We start from the raw sequence: 22,625 nt of genomic DNA, 5'->3' as shown, positions 1-22,625 counted from the left end.
CATTTAATGCCAGTAAGTCTGAGAGGGTGACATCACAGGCCTTTTTCAGATGAGAATATAAGAGCACAGTGGTGACTAGCTGTTGGAATTTGTCCTGGGTACCCTGAACTCCAACCACGCTACCTTGAACTGAAGGTCATGAGGGTGCAGGCTCACCCCCACATCACACAGCTGCTAGTGATCGTAAGAAAGGGTTTCCATGCCAGGCCCAGAACTCAATGTCACTGTTGTAGCCCAAATTTCCCCCAAAAATGCCACAACAGGGGGATACGAATTTTTAACATTTTTTATTGACTTAGGGGCCAAACAAGGCAGCATTTGGTAAGTTAAGAAAGGCACCTTGTTGAAACGAATACATCACAGTGCTGTCGAGTGATCCCGGTCACAGGATTTGAGGATGGAAGGATAATCTTTGGATGATACAGTTTAGGACACTTGCTCATCTGCTTTTATTTATTTTTGCAGTCCTGGGGATCAAACCTAGAGCCTTGCATGTGCTGGGCAAGCGCTCTACCTCTGGCTACACCTCCAGCCCTTTCTTTGCTCATTTAAAAGGGTTCCTTCACACACCATGGATGAAAGAAGGCAAGACTGTGGGATTGTGGTAGCTGCTGAGGGGATGAGAGTGAGATCTGCTTCCTCCTTCCCCCATGACTACAGTAAACTTGATTTGTTGAGCTACCACCTGCACAAACACATCTCTTATCTCTTTCAAATGTGAGATGATATTTTGATCTTATGGTGTGAGGAACCAGTCAGCAGTCAAACACTCCCTGTTCCAAGCTACAGGACAGATAGGACCACAGTTTGATTTCCTGTGTTCTTGGCCCAGCACCTCATGAGGTTCTGAGATAAAAACTGAGGTCTTAAGAGAATTGGCTTTAAAAAAAATTGTCATCAGTCCAGAGTAAACAAAAACCCACTTGCTTATACTGTATCTCCCTATTTGTACCCACACCCTCTAATCACAGTGTTCTTTTTTTTTAAATTAATCTTCTCCTTATACTTTTAAAATTTCCAGCTATGTGTAAAAAAATCCCACGCACTACAATAACCCTGCTGCTCTTCCAAATACTTCTCAAGCCCCTCACCACCCCTTCCTTTCCATCCTTCCCTTGGCCACCCTTTTCCCTCCGCCCAGCACCTAAGAAAGAGCAGGGATCATGCCGCAGGGTGATGAGCAGTGCTGCAGTCTCGCCTGGCCTTCTGTTACTAGGCTGAAAGAGGAAACAAGAGAGAACAAAATGGGTTTTTAAGAACCAAGTAAATATCAGGGAAGGCTGGCATGCATCCAAATGCATTAAACAGTGGACATTTCTCTGCCAGGTGAAAGCTCTCATGCCTGCTGAGGTTAAGACTGCAATTAAATGAAGCAAAGATATAATTCTAACCACCCTCAGAAGGACATAGGTATCGCCTGTAATCTTCTAGTTCTTACCTGCAGCCCAAATATCACAAGCACATGCCTGTGATATGCACATTCAATTAGAAAATATTCAGGGTCCCGTCTTTCAGGCCAAGTGCCTGTAACCACTCCCAGTCAAAGGGAAGGCAATTCAAAGATTCATGAGGTCACCCTCAGGATTCCATACTCCTGTAGGCACAGCTGATAGTTTTGGTTTCACTCTTTTTTTCCTTGCCCATTCCCAGCAGTCATGTGTTTCCCAGAAACACATAAAGCACTGGCTTTCTGTTAAGAGTGGGTGGAGTTAGCATAGAGCCAGGGAAACAAGGCAGGGGAGAGGCGGCAGACACTCACTTGGACAGGCAAAATGGGAAGCAAGAGGGCCTCATACCATTGTCCATGTGGACAAGGGACAAACCCTCTGGCAGTCTCAAAGACAGCAGGAGAGTTCAGATCAGATGGGGACCAGGCACTTTACAGCTCACTGTACCTAGTCAGCAGCAGATTATGCTGAGGTAGGCAGCAGTGTGTACTGGATGTGCCACTGACTTTCTAATGGTTTTTCCAGAGTCCACAGGTTTTGAGATCGCTTCACAGTGCCTAGTAATTCATCTGTTACAAATCAGACTTAAGAGACCAAAAGCACAGCATAGACCCTAGGAAATGGCTAGAGAGCTAAGGTTACAAATAAAAGCTGGTGACTAGATGGACACCGGTGGCTCATGCCTGTAATCCTAGCTACTTAGGAGGTAGAGATCAGGAAGATAGAGGCTCAAAGCCAGCCTGAGCAAATAGTTCACGAGACCCTATTTCAAAAATACCCAACACCAAAAAAGACTAGTAGAGTGACTTAAGTGGTAGAGTGCCTGACTAGCAAGCATGAGGCCTTGAGTTCAAACCCTATACCACCACAAAAAAATACCCAAAAAACAAACAAACAACAAAACAAAAACAAAAAAATGCTAGTTGCTGACATAGGTGATCTTATTTTAGATGATTTTTTTTCTTGGGGAGTCTGTGGCACTATTGCCATGAAATAAGGGGTGAAGGGTTGGATTTGGATTTGGGAGGGAGGGGGGTCTGTGTTTATTAAGGACACATTTGAGTTTTATATCCTGGACAGACTGGGCTAGAATAAATTTTGATAAAAATGAAATAAAAAACGGATCACCCCCAAATTACTGTTTTGCTCACACATGGAAAAAGGCAAACATTAAAAACCAAAGCAAACCAACAAACCTAACATATTTTCTCTTTGGGGAAGTGGATTTGGTGGCTCTCAGATGCCCAGCCTGGATGTTCAGAAGACAATCTGAATTCCAAAGGATCCTTCACGTGGCTTAATTCTCTTTGATTAGTTTTCTAATCAAATTCCCAAATGATTTCAACTTTAGAGCACCACAGTGAAGATCACAGAAATATTTCAACCTGGCCTGGCTCTTTCTACAGTGATATCCTCTCTTAATAATTTCTGGAATCTGTAATGTGCCTTCTTTCTTCCATTTAGGGGAAAAAAGCTAATAATTCCTTTCCACCCACTGACTCATGAAGGCTGAAAACAAGTAGAATTCTCTGCCAACAATGTGCATCAGAAACCGTGACCCTGCCTGACTTCATGTGACCTTGGTCTTCTAATCAGCTGCTGGAGATGGGATAAATGATATGGAGGCTTTGAAATAGGGTACCTGGCAGATACATGTGATAGTCTAAATACAGCATGGCTAAGGAAGTAAATAGGTGGTAAAGCAACCCAGCCCCATAGAAAGCAGGAATGAACACATAGTTATACCATACACACACACACACACACACACACAGAGAGATGAGAGGAGAGTTGCACACACATCAAAGATATATCAAGTAAGTGCCTTTTAATCAATACATCAAAAGAGATTCTTGCTAGAATGAGAAAGGAAGCTTCCCTCTACCTGCCCTGCCATTCCCACCCACTCCCTTAATAGGGATAGAAATTCCTTTTGACCCTGACATTAAATAAACATAACCAAGTCTTTACATGTGGCTTTGGAGAAGGCTGCTAGGATGCTCGCAAACACAACATCAGGGGTCTGGGATGCATCGATGGCAGAGTGGATCCCCCGTTTACTGTAGTATTCCACGAGTGGGGTGGTCTGAGTGTGGTAAGCCTCCAAACGGATCTTCAAGGCCTTCTCATTATCATCTGATCGACGGATCAGGGGTTCCCCAGTGATCTGAGAATAAGAAGGGGAAGTGAAAGGCTAGGACGATTAGCAAGGCTTCCCTACCCATGGCAGATGCAGATTTGAGATGGGACTATTCTTTCTGGAATGCTATCTGATCCCACTGTTCATCAGAGGCCAAGACAGACAATCTAGATCCTCTCCAACGAAGAACCGTGCTACTCCTAGAAGCAGACCACCTGTTTCAGAGAAGTCACAGAGCCCTGTCACAAACAGCAACCATGAGGAAAGGGACTCATGAGAGGAAGATGGGCAATGCCTTTCTCTCACAGCTCTGTGCTCAAGCAGTTTAGCTTCCAAGATGAACACTTCTAGGGTCAGAAGAAGGAAGATGGAGGCCTCTGAGGCTAGAAGAGTACATCAAAATCAGAGCTGCATTATCAAGTAGAATCCTAGGTGCCTAAATATTCAACACAATTACTAGGGTATCACTCACTAATCATTCTAAAAGCAGCAAGTAAAGTGGGAAAGAATTCTGAAGGGTAAACATTACCAATTTTTTGAAATGTGACTTAAGTTGATATGATAGCTTTGGAACATGTATTTAGAGAACATGGATGACCTGATGAACTTGTCTCATACGACAAAGGTAAATCTGGGAAATTCTCACTGCTACCTGAATGCTCTAAAATAGACCACAAGTCTATTTTAGTGATCGTGTACAAGACCCCAGAACATAACAGAATGGTTGGTCACTGGGATATTCTGAGAGGAACATATTCTGGAGCAGGACTGGTCAAAAAACTTCTCTTTTGAACTGCCCTCACACCTATTAACATTCTGACTAGGTAACTGCATAGAAGGCCATGACACCAGCATGGGGCTGCTCTGGAAAGGAACAGTACAATCTGTGCTCTGGCAGCTACTCTGATTAAGCAATAAACCATCTGGGAGACACTACAGGTCTGTCATAGGCCGTGTGATTTACTTGTCAGGGATATTCTTCATGGTGAAGTCAGTAATACTGGTAAAAGGGAAGAACAAAGAAAACAACAACAACAACAAGAAAACAGCAAAGAAAGAAAGAAAATTTCCTGTGCTGAGTTTACATACATCATCTTTCATAGGTTCCTTTGGGGGGTTGAACTCCTCGTGGTAGGACCGGCCACTTTTGGGGTGAATCAGCCTGAAAGACAGCAAATAACCATGAGTCAGTTTGCCTGGAAGTGCCCCTGAGTCCCAGGGATATCCAGAACAACAAGCAGAGATACAGAAGCTGATGTTAAGACTTTCACCCAACAAAGAACCCAGCTATTGGCACCCCTCAGGAAAATAACTGACCTTGCTTAGGAAAATAACTAGGCCAATAACTACCAATAGCAGAGTTCAGGACTTGAGAGAAGGAACTGTGGTGCTGATCTCACACAGCCACCCACTCTCTTCACTTACTTGACAAACGCCAATAAGTTCCTAGTGCAATTAAGATCTTAAGCTGAATCCAGGGGCTATGAAGCAATGAGTTGAGTTCTCTGCTCAATAAGCAGTGCTTAGTGGGGGATACAATTGTGGAAATAAGTAACTACAACAAAAGGACAATCCTTTAACAGAGATTTGTACATAGTACTATGGAGGACAGAAGCTGGAAAATTTAATCCTGTTTTCTTTTCCTTTTGGCAGTACAGAGGATTGAACTCAGGGCTTCATGCTTGCTAGGCAGGTGCTCCACTACTTGAGTCACATTTCCAGTCCTCTTTTCTTTATTTCTCTTGAGATTATATGCAGCCCAGGCTGGCCTCAAATTCATGATCCTCCTGCCTCAGCCTCCTTCCAAGTAGCTGGGGTTATATAGGCATGCACCACTGTATGTGGCTTAACCCTACTTTCTAACCTAGTTTGGTTTCAAAAGCACAAAAGTGTTAAAAAAGATGTTCTATGGATGCAAATATAGACATTATACAATGCAACACACTCTGTGACCATATAGATAAAGGACAGCCTAACCATTGTGGGGCAATATTCAGGTTATTAGGAAAAACAACATTATTAAATGAATCATTAAGCTGGGCCCGGTGGTGTGTGCCTGTAGTCCCAGCTGCTTGGGAGGCTAAAGTGGGAAGAAACACTTGGGCCCAGGAGTTTGAGATCAGTCAGTGCAAGAGGGATAGGTTCTTCACAAAACAAGCACGAGACATGAAAGAGAGCTCAAGAATAAGCATTCATTCGGCACTAGAATCTGGCTGGTAGCTGCATCTGTGCTGAACCCCCTTAGGCAAAAAGTCCATGTTCCTGCCTGGAGATGGCCACATAGAAGGGCCCAGAAACTGAAGAAGTAGAGGCAGCCAAACTCTGCTCAACAGCCAGAGCTGTGTACTTTCCTAACTCTCTGCTCACCAAGTGTTTGCTTATTTAACTGATGACTGTTCTCCTCATGAAGGTCTGTTAGATTAGCTCGTCCTAACACTTCCCTTTTTTTGGTATGCACACAGTATTTGCACAGCCCTCAGGGGGCCTACCAAGTTGCTTTGAAGGCTGTGGGGGGTCAGTATCTTAGCACATAGGTTAGAAAATTCTATTTATACTATCAAAGCCACTTAACAGCAAAATTTAATATTGCATTTTAATACAGCATATTGGAGGGTCAACGTGATCCATTTTGGCGTAAGGTGACAGTGGGTTAATGGGGGGAGGTGAAGTGACAGCACAGAAATAAGCTACACTGAACAGTGAGTGGACCTGTGACTGCAGTTGTGTACAGGGAGGTTAGGCCTCCATTATTTGAGTCCCTGAGAGGGTTCCTCTGGCACAGCCATTCAGAAATGGGAGGTCTAGGATGAGGGAGAGCATAGGCTGCTGGGCTCAGTTGCTGCCCCTTGTGAAGGGCTGGGGCATGATGTGGACCAGTGGCATTTCTTCCCCTTCTAGGGAATTAGGGCACCTGGCAGCCAGACTACAACAAATAGGACTCTCTCCTCTCCACAGTTCTATACTACTGCTCATAAATTTCCACATTCCCTCAGCACCCTGATTACATATAATACATTGCTCTTTCCCCATTCAGAAACATCATTTTTAAGAGGAATGCAAGGCTCATTCCCTAGAATAACATAGAAGGTAAAAATCAAAGAAAGGAAAAATCAAAGGAATCAATTCTCCGAGTTCTCAAAATAGGACTGGTCTCAAGTACCAACCAAAACAGCTCCGCTGGCCAGCCTTCAGGCAGAGGCACAGGAGGGAAGCAATCGGGGCTGGGATTCTACAGTTACTGCTACCTTAAGCATGGCACTTTAGACCCATGTTTTCTCATCTACAGTTTAGATGGTACTGGACATCAGGGTAGTGATACCAGAGAGCCAATACTGAATTTGTGGAAAAAAAAAAAAAAAAAAGAACAAAACAAAACCACCAACCACACGTATTCAAGAAACAAAATAATGACTGAAAATTATTAAAAGTGAGGTCACAGCTAATTCAGAAGACGTTAAAGTGAGGTCCGTATCACCTCAGACTTAAACGACATCCACATTAAATTGATTAGGAAGTATTACTTTCTTCCAACCATCAGCACAGCATACTAGGAAGCAGAAAGCAGGTTTCTTTTGCTAGCCCTCACTCACCTGCCAAGTAAACTTGGAAAAACACCTTCACCAGTCTGATATGCCCTGTGAGGGAGTGGGTGGGTCCTCTTTTGTGAGGGAGGGGGTCATAATAAACCACCACTCCCAAACTGAGGGACTAAGTCTTCCCCATCCTCCCACTACTGCAATTCTGCAGCTTGTTCAGAATCTTTTTGTCCTATTCCCCCAACCAGTCAGAGGCCTCCATTTACTTCCTATGGATCACAAGCAGTCTCCTGAATGGGGTCCTTATGTTTCTCCTCTCCCCAAATTTACCTTGTAAATTTGCCAGCACCGAGGCAATGCTCTTTGAATGCTGTTTTTGCCCCAATACCATGACTTTAACTCTTTTGTCAAGCAGACCTGCTGAGTTCCTATCCTTTCTTCCCAAAGGCACATATTCCATCTCCAATCCTCCGGAGCACACCTCAAATTCTGGGCCCCAGCTTTAATAACCCCTCCCTCAGCCCATATTCATTCCTATTTCTACTCCCTTCTGGGAAAGCCTCACTAAAACTCTCTTCATCCAAGTTGAGCTGATGTTATAGCTCTCCTAGGCAGCCTTCCCCACCTGTCCCCAGGCTCTCATCTTGGACTTCCTACCGCACACTGAACCAAACATCTAGAACCCAGATTTCATACATGATTCTCTGAGGTCAGAAATGAGCATCATTGTTCTCTCCTGGTCCTCTGTCCCCTGGGCTAGTATTGTGCTATGCAGGGAGCAGGTACTCAGGATGCTGGATCCATCCTATCAAAGGACTTCAGAGCCTCCTGGTTCTGTTAACATCTGCTTTGCACCTCAGGGACCCCAGACATGGTGATGTCCCTTACTGTCAACCTTACTGCTTCTCAGCCTCCATTAACTGTGTCTACTCTGTGGATGCAAAGAAACAAAAACCTTCACATTGAAGGAGCCTAGAGCAAAGCTGAAAACATGAAACTTGGACATGTGAAAAGAAAATTAACACAAAGTAGATCCAACTGTATTTCATATAGCCTTCCAGGATAACACCTCTCACACACACTCTCCTCTCTATCCACATGTCTGCCTCTCTTCTTGAAGGCATGGACTATAGACACATGAAAATATGTCTAACCTCATTAGGAAATCAAAACATTTTCTTCCTCATTAAATTCCAAAATTAGCTGGGCATGGTAGTACATACCTGTAATCCCAGCTAATCCAGAGGCAGAGGCAGGGGGATTGTGAGTTTGAGGCCAACTCAGGCAAAATTAGTCAGGCTCAATTTCAAAAATAAAATACAAACAAAAGGGGTAGGAGCATAGCTCAAATAGCAAATAGTAGAGTGCTTGCTTAGTAAGTATGAGGCCCTGGTTCCAACCCCAATACTGGAAAGAAAGAAAGGAAAGAAAGAAAGAAAGAAGGAAAGAAGGAAAGAAGGAAAGAAGGAAAGGAAAGAAGGAAGGAAGGAAGGAAGGAAGGAAGGAAGGAAGGAAAGAAGGAAAGAAAAGAAGGAAAGAAGGAAAGAAGGAAAGAAGGAAAGAAGGAAAGAAAGAAAGAAAGAAAGAAAGAAAGAAAGAAATGACATACTGTCTAATGATCATAGCATCAATTTAACAGTGGGTAATTAGAAGAAACACAAATGCACACAGTAAGGGAATAATTAAGTAAAGAATGGCTCACCTAATACCGTGAAATATGAAACAATTAAAAAACAATATTTGTGGGGCTGGGGAAGTGGCTCATAGTGGTAGAGTGCCTGCGTAGCAAGTGCAAGGTCCTGAGTTCCACCCCCAGTACCACCATCACAAAAAATGCCTGGTTCAAGATGGTGGGCTTACCACATTCCTGAGATTTCATCAAAATAACAAAGACAGCCTACCTACCGGTGGCTCACGCCTATATCCTAGCTACTCAGGAGGCAGAGATCAGGAGGATCATGGTTCCAAGTCAGCCCAGGCAAATAGTTCACAAGACCCTATCTTGAAAAAACTCATCTCAAAAAAGGCCTGGTGGAGTGGTTCGAAGTGTAGGCCCTGATTCAGCCCCAGTAACTCAAAAAACAAAAACAAACGAAAGACATAAAAATGCTACAGCTCTCAATAAAGAAAAGAATGGAGGGTACAATAGTAGTGACAGCTTCTAACATTTGTGGAAGGCACAAAGCAGATGGCAAAGTGATTAGTGAAGTAGGGAAGAGGATAATGCAGCTTAAAGCAATCTTTCAGAACAAATTTACTAAGAAGCAGAGCATTTCTGTGTTTGACCCTATTCCTGAGAAATAAACGCACAAAAGTAAAGTGGCTGTACTATGAACAAATTTTTCCTCCATTTCCTAAGTTGCGTGTAGTGACAGTATTTTTATAATTAATAAAAAGCCTACATCAAAATATGGCAACTCCAACTGAAACCAAATTAGAAAGCACTAAAAATAAGAGACATGCTTTTAAAGAATGTGACATTTTTTAAACACACACTATAAGCAAAGCTCTGAGCTATGTATTTTATGTTACCTAACATGCATAATAGCTCTTTAAGGCAGATACTATTAACCTCATGCTACATATGAGGGAATATCCCTCATATGTTACCAAATAAGGCTAATTCCTGCTGAAATGGCATTAAGCTTCATGGCTGTGATTAGGCTAAGAGCAATTCGTTGGGGACGATTTAACCAATGTAAGGCTATTGAGAATCAGCACAATGAATCCCCCCTGTACAATGAATACAGACTAATAAATTTGTAGTCTGACAAAGCTCTGAGGAAGCATAAAAAGGAGGGGCTTTCAGGGAACAAATACCTTCCAGTGATTCTCCGAATCAGCAGAGAGTCTGGGATGCAGAACTCAATCACAGAATCAAGCTTCTCTTTCCTCTTCTCCATGAGGTCATCAAGCTGTAAGAGAGTATGTGATCCACCTAAGCTACCAGAGCTAGGTCAGACCCATCTCCTTCAGAGAATTAAGAGATAAAGAGCCCAAGTTTGCCTTCATGCAACAGTAACAGAAACATTAAACTACCCACCATTTCAGCCTGCCTCACAGTCCGAGGGAAGCCATCTAAAAGAAAGCCATTTTTGCATGAAGGTGTCTCCAAGTTTTTCTCAATGAGCTCCACTACCATTTCATCACTCACCTAGAAGAACAAAACAGCCTTATACTTAATTCTGTTATAAGTAGGTGACATTATCTCAACTTCAAAAGGTCAAGAGTTTGTGGATATAACTTGATTACTAAATGACAAGATGGCTTATCCTGGAAGAAGCAAGAATCAGAGCGAATGAGGAGTATCTCTGTTATGGTTTAGACCTTAAATGCCCCCCAGAAGCTCATGTGTTGAAGGCTTGGTTCCTAATACAGCTGTATACAGAGATAGGGTCTTTGGGAAGTGATTTAATCATGAAGGGTCTCATCTTATCAGTGGATTAATCCATTTACGGATTCCTACCTTAATGTGCTATTGGGAGGAGGTGGAAACTTTAGGGGAGGTAAATCCTTGTTGGGAGAAGTAGGTTACTGGGGGTGTGCCTTTAAAGGTATATTCATTCTCTTCCTTTTTCTGCTTCCTGGCTGCCACGAAGCGAGCAGCTTTGCTCCACGTGCTCTCTACTATGATGCTCTGCCTTACCACAGGCCTAGAAACAATAGAGCCAACCAACCTTGGACTGAAACCTCTGAAACTGTGAGCCAAATAAATATTTCCTCTTCTAAGTTGATTTTTCTCAGGTATTTTGTCATTGTGACATAAAGCTGATTAACATAGGCTCTGTTGCCCACTTTTATGACTACTTCTGTAGTTCCCTTGAAACTCTCCTGTGTTCCAATAAGCTGAATAAAAGAAAAGGGATTCCACAGCCTGTTGTCTGGTAGGAGAGTTTCATGTCTTAGGTCCTGAAGGCCTATCCTGCCACTAGACTGAAAGGGTACCAACTATCCCTGATTCACAATTTTCATTAGGCTAATAGTATCACGACTGAGATGTATGCTTGGTCACAAGTTTGGGCTGATCTGGACATGAACAAAGAAATTCACAGAATTGGTAAAATTGGGTCAGAAACAAGGAACAAAAGAACCAATTCAAGTCCTGCCATGGTCACCAAAAGAAAAAAAAAAAGAACCAACTCAATATACACCCTTCCCCTCTCCCTTCCCAGTACTGGGGATGGAACCCAGGGCCTTATACATTCTAGGCAAGCACTCTATTACTGAGCTAGATCCCTAGCTCCTATCTAATACACTTTTGAGCCTCCTTAAAATTCCCAGTAAGGACCCCTCCCTCCTTTCAAGAACTTTTTTTTTTTCTTGAGCCTTTATAGAAATAAAAGTTCCCGCCCTATATTACAGTGAAGGCTGCCAATCTTGACAGCCCGTTATCTCTCAGGACCAGCTATGAACTTGGGGACAAATTATAAACTCTGTGACTAAATGAAGGCTTGAGATAAGCAATCTCATTGCCACATCCCAATTTTTTCTCAGTACAGAATTTTCTGCCCAGACCCAAAGTCCAAAATACCTAGCTTTCTGGCTTGATTCAAGGCCTCACAAACATAAAGGGAAAGTAAGAAAAATAAATGGACAGGTGAGTGGGTAGGGAATGATACTATTCAATGCAACTGTAGTATCTCAAAGCCTAACAGGATGTAACCTGGGGATGAAAGCAAATTTCAGACTTTATTCTACCAACATTCTCAGATACAAAAGACCAGAGAGGTTAAGAGGTATCATTTAGTGGCCCTGGATTCAATTTCCAGCATGACAAAGAAAAAAAAAAAGCATAGGACCAAGCACAAAATGACTTCTGAAAGTGATTTCCAGAGGTCAAATTCTCTAACAAGAGCTAGAATTAAACTCTGGCACTAATAAAAGATTTAGTAGACAATACATTGTATTTTTCCAATTAGACCAATTGGCCTAAAACCAAGGAAAAATGCTGTCATTATTTTTCAGGTAGGAGGACTACTTTTGTCACAACTGCCAACTAACTCCCTTTTTAGAGATACAGAACACTGAGCCACAAAAGAAAAAAACAAACACTTCTGTGACCATCTAAGTCTTCTCTTGAATAGACCCCTAAGGTCTGGCCTAGGGATGGCAGTTTCATTTTTGGTCCTAAAATTTGGGTGCAGTACAAAAAGCATTAGCTCAAAGTAACCTCACACTATGAATAAACTGTCATAAATTCAGACTAAACCAAGTAATTTGCTACCTTAAAAGTTCATATTGCCTGTCAGTTTGTCAAAACACCTCTACCACAGAACATTCTAGGAAGATAGAAAGTTCTGTATCTGTGTTGGCTGCCAAACACTTTAAGTGTGACTAGTACACATGAGGAACTGTATTTTAAATTAAGTTAAAGTTAAACAGCCACATGTTTAATTTTAACTGGACAGTGCAAATCTGCACTCTGAGGAATATCAACATTCACTGGCACAAACCAAACCTACCAGTTTCCCAGCATCCATAGTTGCCTTAAGCTTTTTTCCCAACTCTGAGCCAGAAGCTACCATGGCCCTCAGCATGTCTCCAGTGGCTAAATGACAGACACAGAAGTTTTCAGCCAATTTGGGTGCCTGTGGAAAAAAAGGTAAAAACCAAGACAGAGTTAATACTGCAAATCCTGGAGTCAGACTGCCTGGGATTAACCAAGTCCTGCCACTTATTTGCTCTGTGAACTCAGCAAATGTTTACTTCCTCACTTGTAACAGGGATAAAAGTACTTTACAATATATTCTAACGTAAAATGATCACAGGATTATGGCAAGAATTATATGAGATAAAATATGTACTTACAACAGGATACCTAGCACACAGAAAACCATAAATATTACCTATTATACTACTCCTACTACACACACTAGTGACACTTAAGATTGTTCCCTATTATAAATGGGAACAATAAAGTAGCAGTATTCTCAACACTTCACATAGTTGCTGTGAAGCTTAAATCACACGGCACAAGGCTTGGCACATAGTATGCTAAATGAGTGTTGCCATAGGAATGAATGTGTTTTTGTCTGGTATCACAGCTACTGGACCTGGCAGCGAGGGGCAGGGTGAAGAACATGGATTTGCCCCCCCCAGGCAGAACTGGGTTCCTCCCCCTTTCCTGTCACTAAGTAGCTCTGTTATTTTGGCCAAATCACTTCTCACAGGCTCAGCTTCCTCATCTATTTAACATAAAGCAAAAAAAGATCCTTCTCAGAAGGTACCTGTGAGGCTTAAATGAGATATTTAAGCAAAACACTTGGTAAATAATAAACACCTACGAATTAGTTTTAGGAGGGAATGTAGCAGCCCCACCCCCCTTTTTTGTGCAGACTGGCCTTGAACTCATGATTCTGAGTAGACAGGATTATAGTCACAGGTCACATCTAGCTCAGTATGGCCTTTTGGTTAAGAGCACGGACTTGAGTCAAACTCCTTGGGTCTTGGACTCTTGGTAAACTAACCACTACATATGTGACTTGAGAAGTTACTTTACCTTTCTAGGTTTCAAATTTCCCCTAAAGCCAGGTGCTGGTGGCTCACGCCTGTAATCCTAGCTACTCAGGAGGCAGAAATCAGGAGGATTGCAATTTGAAGCCAGACTGAGCAACAAGTTTGCCAGACCCTATCCCCAAAATACCTCACACAAAAAGGGAATGGCTAAAGGTGCTGACCTTGAGATCAAGTCCTGGTACCACAAAAAATAAAGAAAGAAAGAAAATAAAAAATTTCCTTTAAGTAAAATGGAGACGGTAATAGTACCTATATCACTGTGTTGATGAGCAGATTCTAAAGAATTTGGCATTTGTAGGCACAGTATGTAAGTCTTCAGTGAGAATTAGCTCTTCTCTAGTTCTACTTTCATTTATAGGAAGAAACATTTATGTTACTCATGTCTCTTCCAAGAATCCTATTGAGAGTCAAGGAAATGGATGAATAGGAGACATAGATCCTATCCTCAAAGCTCATAGTTTGGGTTGGGGATATAGTTCAGTGGTAAATCACTTGCCTAGCATGTGCAAGGCCGTAGGAATCAAACCCAGCACTGCAAAAAGAGCTCATACTTTGATGGACTATAAACCAGGATGCAGATCTCACAGGGAACTGAATCAGTTCAAGGAGCTCAATACCTAGCTTTCTGGTTCAGTTTTAGAAAATAAGCAGCTGGGATCCCAGTTTAAGCCAGTGCATTGGGAGTTTTCTTAAGTGCACACAATAAAGGTAAATAGATGAGGCTCAAGGCAGGAAATTCTGGTTTGTGATTCATGGGCTGATTCAATTCAAGCAAAGAAATTACTTTGGAGCCATACATCTTTAGCTACCTATAACTAGAATGAAATTCTTAGAATTATTTTTCTTTCTTTCTTCTTCTTCTTCTCTTTTTTTTTTTAAATACAAGTTTATTCTTAAATGGACACCAGACTCCAAGACAGTATTTCATTCTAGTTATAGGTAGCAAAAGATATGGCAGAGAATCCAGGCATTTAAATAGGAATGGAATCAGGGTCACCATCATCTCAGGCCTATGGAACTGCTTAATTTTTGCCAGATCCTTGTCCATCTCTTTGGCCTGCTTCTTTGGCTGTTTCAGGAGCTTCTTCTTGCCACCTTTGCAGCCTGATATGACACTTGCCTCCCCAATCCTCTCAACTTATGAATTTTCGACTTTATGATGCCCTTAAAGAGATCTGCATTCGATAGAAACTGTACTTTGAATTTTGTTCTTTTCCTACGCTAGCAAGATGTGGTATGCCTCTTTTGTGGTGCTGGGCCACATGAATGGAAACAACTGATGTTCTACAGTATTAAATTAAAGCAACTGATACTCTGTGTTGCTAAGTTATCTTTGGTAGATGTAGTAAATGTATTTCAACTTATGACTTCTGATGGGTTTATCAGGATGTAACCCTATAAAAAGTCAAGAAGCATCTGTGTTATCACAATCACCTGTGGTACTTGCTTAAACTACAATGCCAGGCCCACCCTTACAGTTTATGATGGAGGGGTTCTTAGGTACTACCTTAGGGAATCTTCTTCTTTCTCTTTCTTTTGGCAGTGCTGGGGATCAAACTCAGGGCCTTGTACATGCTAAGCAAGTACTCCGCTGCTGAGCTGCATCCCCAATCCTTCCTCCCTCCCTTGGTTTTTTGAGACAGGGCCTCACTATGTAGCCCAGGCTGGCCTTGAACTCTTTTTCTTTTTGGCAGCACTAGGGTTTAAACTCAGGGCTTCATGCTTGCTAGGCAGGTGCTCTTACCACTTGAGTCACTCCAACAGCCCTTTTTTGTCATGGGTTTTTTCAAGACAGAGTCTCAAAGACGATTTGCCAGGATTTGCCCAGGGCTGGCTTTGAACTGTTATCTTCCTGATCACTGTCTCTTGAGTAGCTAGGATTACAGGTGTGAGCCACCTGGCACACAGACTCTCTTTTCTTTTTAAAAAGAAAAACAAGGAATGGCTCTGAACTCTTAATCCTCCTACCTCAGGCTTCTGAGTGTTGGGATTACAGGCATGCTCCACCACATCTGGCTAAGAAACACACTTTTGGTTTTGACCACACTGCAGGAGCATCCAATATCAGAAGGGAAACAGAGGGTAAAATAAAGTTATTTAAATAACAGGGCTGAAGTGTGGCTCAAGTGGCACCTGCCTAGCAAGCACTAGTTCCTGAGTTCAAGAAATAAATAAGTAAACACACAAACAAAATGATCAAGTATTCTAGATGTTTTAAAACATTACATTGACACAAAAGCAGGCAGTTTTCAAATGACTGTTTCTAAATGAGGAGTTTTAAAAAGAAACATTATTTCATACCAACTAAAACACATGAAATATTGAGTTGTGCAGATATAACAGGAAGAAGTAGTGGGAAGAAAACAAATATCACTGAGCAGGCACTAGGCACTAAACCCAGGTTAGGGATTTTACATCAATGATTGCGAACATCTGCCAATGGGGACCAGACAAGCAATGCCAATGAATGAAACGAGGGTGATGTAAGCAATAATCAGTGAAGGGGGACTGTACAGGGTACAGGAGAGCACACGGACCATCCAAAGTAGTAATATCACTCAGATGCAAGGGACTTCTGCCAGCCTGAAATGGAGACCCACTGCTCCAGATCTGATTTCTCAAGAGAAACTGGAGCTCTGGGTTCTTAAATTTCACAACTGAAAACACGCCCATGGTCATCTTAATATTTTGAAAGCTGACAAAGGGAACAAATCAAGCATTTATCTTGACTTTTCTATACAAACCATAGCACTTGGTAAATGAATAAAGGAAGGAATATTTTTAGAAATATCTCAGGCAAGAAATGAAAAAGGAATGATATAATTAGGACAATACCATTTTACCAACCATAATGAATGACTGGACCTAGGCACTTAATAGCAATAGCTACAAATATCCCAGAGACAAGCAGATATCAAGTGCTTATTAGTGGAGAATGGAGCACCTGTGGTAGTTGGGAAAAAAAAAGAACTTGAATCTGATTAAGCATTTGCAGCAAACTAAATATTTACAAGGAAACAGAACAGAGAGAAAGATGTTAAATACTGAGGAAAAGAATGGAAAATTCCTATTAGGAGAGATAATATTCCCAGGACAAACTAGTTTCTTCTACAAACTACAGGATAGGAAAAGGGAAAAGGAATAAAAAATTAAAAGGGACTTTATATAGTTTGTGAGACAATGGAAATTTGAACACTAACTGCTATTGAAATGTTAACTTTTTAGGGATACTTTTTTTTTTTAACAAAGAATTTGTCTTTTAGAGATAATAAATAAAATATTTACAAATGATGTATTGTGACACCTGAGAGCTGCTTTATAATAAGTTGTAATAATTTGCAATTTGTAGGGAGACTGGATGGGGAAGCAGGTGATGGTTACTGGGGCTCATTATACCATTCTGTCTTCTTTTGTGTATTTAAAGGTCTTCATAATAAAAAGTTTGGGTGTGTCTTCAGGCTAAATGATGCTGTAGACTGCCACTTTGCAACCAATGATTTATGAACTTCCTTTCAACGCCATAAAATTACAACCACCAGTATTTTTATTGTTCCCACTATGAATAGGGAGGTATACAAAGGTTAAATGACTTGTGTAAATCTTACTTTTTTCATAGTTGCCATTTCTAACCTTCTCTACTTCATAAAACCTTCTCTGAACTACTCCCATCATTCCTATATCCTTACCAACCAGCTTATAAGTCTAATTTTCTTCAAAACTTTCTGACTATATCAGCTTTTACACCAAAATAAATTGGAGTTGGGGGATGGAAGATGCGTTACTAAAAGAGAGTCAACATTCACTGAGCACCTGTTATTTGCCACACCATCATGTAGGCACATAAGGGAGCTTTATACATGTACAGAACATAATCTGCCAGTATCCTTGTAAACTTTTCATTTTTAGGTGAGAACACTGAGGTCCAGAAATCACATAGCTTGCTAGACTATAAAACCCCTGTCTCAGGATGGATTGTTCATTTCACAACTACTCAAACTATCAACTTCAAATCAATGCATTTGAGCTACCCTGTTTAACCTTTTTTTTTGGTGAGACCGAAGTTTGAACTCAAAGCTTCACACTTGCAAAGCAGTCACTCTTCCATTTGGGCCACACCTCCAGTCCTGAACTACCCTGTTTATATTTCACCATTCACAGCAAAAGTCCACCAAGTCTAGGATTAAATATCCCTAAGCTGCAGGTTACCTAATAACGGAAACTGGCAGCAACAGGAAAGAGGAGATGTCAACATCACTGAATACACTGCGTACATTGGGTACTGGTGGAACCCCAAGGAAGAATCAACTCAGTTGATGGAGAAACAAAGGAAAGTGGTCCTTCCTGACCTAGTGCCCAGAGGCAGAATTCCCCACATTAATTTGTGTCATTGATCCATTTCCAGTAATCCCATTAAGTGTCAAGTAATGTCACAGGGTTCCAAGAATTAGTAAGATACTCTATTTGCCAAAACTTTTGAACTTGGCAAGTGCCAGTTGAAGTGGGCACAGAGTCGTCCTCATTTACTTAGAGTCCAAATTTTCAGAAATTCCCTTTTTAAAGACTAATAATGAATAAGAGCCCAACACTTAAAGCCTGGGGGGACAATGCCAAGCCCCAGGCAGAAAGGGTACATCAATAACCCAACCTATAGGTTTTCAAGTCCTAAATAAGATAATAAATTCCAACTCTGATCTATGGCCCCATTATGGCCCAGATCATGCCAAGTGAGGCTCTGCAGTCTGCTAGGGCAGAAGGCAACTGCAGACTCCAATCCTCTGGAGATCCAAGGTTTCTGAGATCCTAGGCTCCACGGAACCAATTTTACTAACTAGGAAAAGCCATTTGACCTCTCTGGGCCTGTTTCCTTACCTGTTATCCAGTAAGTTGTTTAAAGTTCCCTCTCATCTAAAATCATTTGAGTCATCCAAATCTGTTTGGCCTTCAGCAGTCTCAGATCCCAACTATAACCAGAGATTGCATAAGCATTCCCAATTCTTAATTTGGGCACTACTCAGTGGTTCAGACTCCCAAGGCCATATGTTGATCTCCCAACCAGATCTACACATCCACCCCCAGCTTTCAGGTAACAGGAAGGGCTTCAGGTTTTCTCCATCCGCCCCCCACCCCCAACATAAGTGGCTCACATAGGTTATACCTCATTTCTCTAAGCAATATTCCTAATCAGCACGCACCAGCTCCCACTCTGCCGCATGTGTTTGCGTCAGTCCTTCACCCAAGTCATTAATCACTATCAAAAAAGTTCTGCTACCCCTACTGCTGGATGTAATCCCGATTCAGGACAACCCACTCCCAATTGACAAGGAATTTGGGCCATAACGCTTCTAGTCTCCATTCAGCCTGTAATTCAGAGCCTCAGCCTCGGGCGCCCCTGTCCCCTTGAACCTTTCAATCTTTAACCCCCAAGGCATCTAACAGCCCTTAGATCCTCTAACACGATCCCTTACTCCAATCGTAATCCGAACTCCCCGATTTCCAATTTGAACACACTAAACACGTCACCAGAACTCGAGACCCGAGCAAAGGTTTTTCTCACCCCCACCAGCCTTAGCCCACTGCCGGGTCCTGGGAAAGAAAGGGGCTCTCGGGAGCTTTGACTGCCCTGACCTTGGAGTTTCGCGGACTCAAACGCCGAGCCCGGCTTGGACACTCACCTGGGTACCCTTGCCAGCCCCAGGCGGCCCCAGTAGCACCGCCCGGATGCCTTTAGGATACTCGGGTTCAGTAGCTAATACGTTGGGAGCCATGTCGGCCAAACGCTCTTGCCGCCGCCCGCCTGCGTGCACACCTCACAGGTCCAGAGCTTCCAGGCCAGCGCACCACGCACACCGCGCACGCCACGCTCATACTGGCCGGTTACGGAGTCCGTCAGCCCTCTCCGCCCGCCCCTGACAGCGACGGACACTTCATCTTACCAATCGTGTGGCGACTCCGAGGAAGACTGCTTCTGATTGGATGAAATAGGTGCAGCAGTAAGGAAGAGGCGGGTCAGCATGGACAGAGTGGGGCGGGGTGTTCATGAAGCGGGGCGGGAAAACGTGAAGGAAGGCAGGAGCCTGGGCGCAGAGTTCTAGTTCTACATTTGACAGTTAATGACAACCGCAACTCCATTTAAGTACTATGAAATTGAGTGTAAATGGGTGAACTCACTCTTAGAAAATAAGTTGACAGTATGTATCAATCACATACTCTTTGGTCCAGCAATTCCATTTCCAGGAATCCAAAGGATTTGTGAAGATTTGTGTAACAAAGGTTATCTCACTGATACAGCCCCCAAACCCTAAACCAAAAAATAACAGCAATAGCCTAAATGTTCAAGAAGAGATTGGTTAAAGAAATTGCAACAAATTTGTATACTAAATTCCCCTGTCACATAAGACTATTTAGTCACATGGGAAAACATTTATCCACAGGATGTAAAATTGCAGTTGCAACAAAATCTCAATTTCGTTTGACAGTAACAAGTGGAGACCTCTCTAGCATGCATAATGTCTCCTTTGTGCATTTTTATATTTCCAAAAATTCCTCTAATAAATTCTGTAATACACAGGTAATATCTTTAAGAGAAAAACAACAACATTTTTTTAAGTTAGGAAGAAGATAGTTTTTCCCTGCTTGGACAGGGAAATAATTTCTACAGATTTTTGGTACGTGAAAGTTTCATCCAGCCCCCCAAACCCCTTTGGGCCTTCAGTGAGAGTGTGATTAGGAAACCGTTATGTGTCCCCACAGGCTCATAGCAACTGTTTTCTACACTCAGTAATGAATCTGCTATCCCTTAAACTATGGTCTCTTCTACTTTACATCACAGAAGAAGTTAATATTCATTTCTCATCTCCACATTGCTCTTTTACATGGTGTCTGCTTGATCTTGTTAGATCCTCCCAGTGACCTTGAAGGAAGCAGAGATTGTTCTGCCCATTTTTCAGAAAGGAAGCTGAAGTCTAGAGCTATGCAGTGATCAGTCCAAAGTTACACCATAGCAGACTTAAAATTAAGACTGGGAATGACAAATTGGTGCCCTAAACAGCACAGTGCTTATGGGGAGCAAGCACATTCTCTTTGGTGGAAGCATCTATGTAGCCAAAACTCATGTCAATCTAATAAAAAGAGTTTGTTGAGCTTTGCTCTGAGCAAGGCATTGGGTGAGGGGTGTAGGAGCAACCTTCTCCTTCCATCACCAATCCCTGTAATGATTCTGACCGGCATGGACCCCCAGGAGGGAAAGCAACTAAGACTACACATAAATACACAAAATGAAAGACTTATTCATTCAATTTAAAATGTTCTAGGCTTTGGGGACTGGTAAGGAACGAGGCTCCATTGAGGGAGTCTCTCATTCATTTAGTAACTCAACTATTACTTTTTAATAATAACTGCTCCCATCTACCTAATACTGGGTACTATGTGCCAAGCCCTGGGCTAAGAGATTTATATGCATTAGTTTGTTTAGTTTTTATAGCCACCTATTATCAGTAGTTTTTTTTTTTTTTTAAATAGAGGAAACTAAAGCTCAGAAAGGTTAAATATTGTACCTTGCTCAAGTCACATGACTAGCCTGTGGCTTAGCAGAGATTTGAGGCTAGATCTGGTTGCTTGGCTAGTATCCAGCACTGTCAGGTAACAGACGTGGAGCTCACAGTCCATCTGGGCTAGAGTGAAATGGAAGGACCTTGAAAAGATAGAGAGGACTTGACTTTGTGGCAGAAAACATTTCAGGCTGAGAGAACACTCAGAGCAAACCTTCAGGAGCAGGGAAAAGCAAGTGTGCTGTGGGTTTTATTAAGTAGGCTTTGGGGAATTGGGAAGTTTCTTAGGTAAGGCAATCATGACCAAATTTGCATTATTTAGACATCATGTAGAGGACAGACTGGAGAGAGAGAAAGTGGTAGTTGCAAGACTAGTTAAAAGATATTTGTGAGCCGCGTCAGGTGGCTCATGCCTGTCATCCCAGCTACTTTGGAGGTATAAATCAGAGGACTGGGCAGTCCAGACTACCCTGGGCAAAAAATTCAAGACCCTACCTGAAAAATAACTAAAACAAAAAGAGGGCTGGGGGCATGGCTTAAGTGGTAGAGTACCTGCCTAGCAAGCACAAGGCCATGAGTTCAAACCCTAGTACCACAACAAAAAGCACAGTCTTTTAGTTAATGTTTTGTGGCAGTCAAAAATAATAGCCCCTCAAAGATGTCCACATCTTAATCCTTGGAATTTGTGACTATGTCACCTTACACGGTAGAAGCGACTTTGCAGATGTGATTAAGGATTTTGAGATGGGGAGATTATCCTGGATTATCCGACTGAACCCAATATAATCACAGAGGTCCTCAGAGGGGAAAGAGGAAGGTGGAGAGTCAGAGAAGGAGATGTGATGACACAAACAGAGGTCAGAGTGACATGATTGCTGGCTTAGGGGGTCACAAATCCAGGAATGATGGCAGCCTCTGAAGCTGGAGAAGGAGGGAACTGGATTCTCCTCCTGGAAAGGAGCATGGCTCTGCTGATGCGTGGAATTTAGCCCCAGAGACCTATTTGTACTTTTGGTCTTCAAAACTGTATCAATAAATTTGTATTGCTCTGGGTTTGTGGTAACTGTTACAGCAGCAATAGGAAACTAGTACAAGTTCTTTGTGTGCCAATAACAGAAATAGCATCTGGCTACACCAAGCAAAAAAGGAATTTATTGGGAGGATATAGTTGTAGAATCATGGTCCCCAAGAATGATAGGGACCAGGGTCACTAATCTAGATACCAGAAATAAGTGAATCCTGCTAAGGGGAACATTTACTCCTTGTTCCACCCTTTTCCATGTGAAGGAACCTACTTTAGTGTGACATTCTCTTTTTTTGGTGGTACTGGAGTTTGAACTCAGGGCTTCAAGCTTGTTAGGCAGGCACTCTACCACTTAAGCCACTGTGTCAGCCTTATCTTTGCATTGGGTATTTTTGAAATAGGATCTTGAGAACT

At 42.2% G+C, this 22,625-nt stretch overlaps 1 protein-coding gene across 3 annotated transcripts; it reads right to left on the bottom strand.

Annotated features, from left to right (window-relative positions):
- Positions 1-268: 268 nt before the first annotated feature.
- Ak2 (adenylate kinase 2) lies at positions 269-19,510 on the bottom strand. Of its 3 annotated transcripts, XM_020173959.2 has the most exons (7): positions 19,313-19,506; positions 12,587-12,712; positions 10,168-10,278; positions 9,945-10,039; positions 4,678-4,750; positions 3,420-3,615; positions 269-1,217 (listed from the first exon to the last, which is right to left on the bottom strand). In XM_020173959.2, the coding sequence occupies exons 1-7, from the start codon at positions 19,403-19,405 to the stop codon at positions 1,213-1,215; spliced, it is 699 nt and encodes a 232-aa protein (XP_020029548.1). In that variant the 5' UTR covers positions 19,406-19,506; the 3' UTR covers positions 269-1,212. The 3 variants fall into 3 exon arrangements, with proteins under 3 accessions (XP_020029548.1, XP_020029547.1, XP_020029549.1); XM_020173958.2 differs by lacking the exon at positions 269-1,217 and having other exon boundaries at positions 3,253-3,615; positions 19,313-19,510; XM_020173960.2 differs by lacking the exons at positions 269-1,217; positions 3,420-3,615; positions 9,945-10,039 and having other exon boundaries at positions 4,679-4,750; positions 19,313-19,510.
- Positions 19,511-22,625: the final 3,115 nt, after the last annotated feature.

This window comes from Castor canadensis, chromosome 7, assembly GCF_047511655.1.
Source record: "Castor canadensis chromosome 7, mCasCan1.hap1v2, whole genome shotgun sequence".
Lineage (NCBI taxonomy): Eukaryota > Metazoa > Chordata > Mammalia > Rodentia > Castoridae > Castor > Castor canadensis.
Note: the sequence above shows the minus strand (reverse complement) of the source record. Positions and strands in the feature narration are given on the sequence as shown.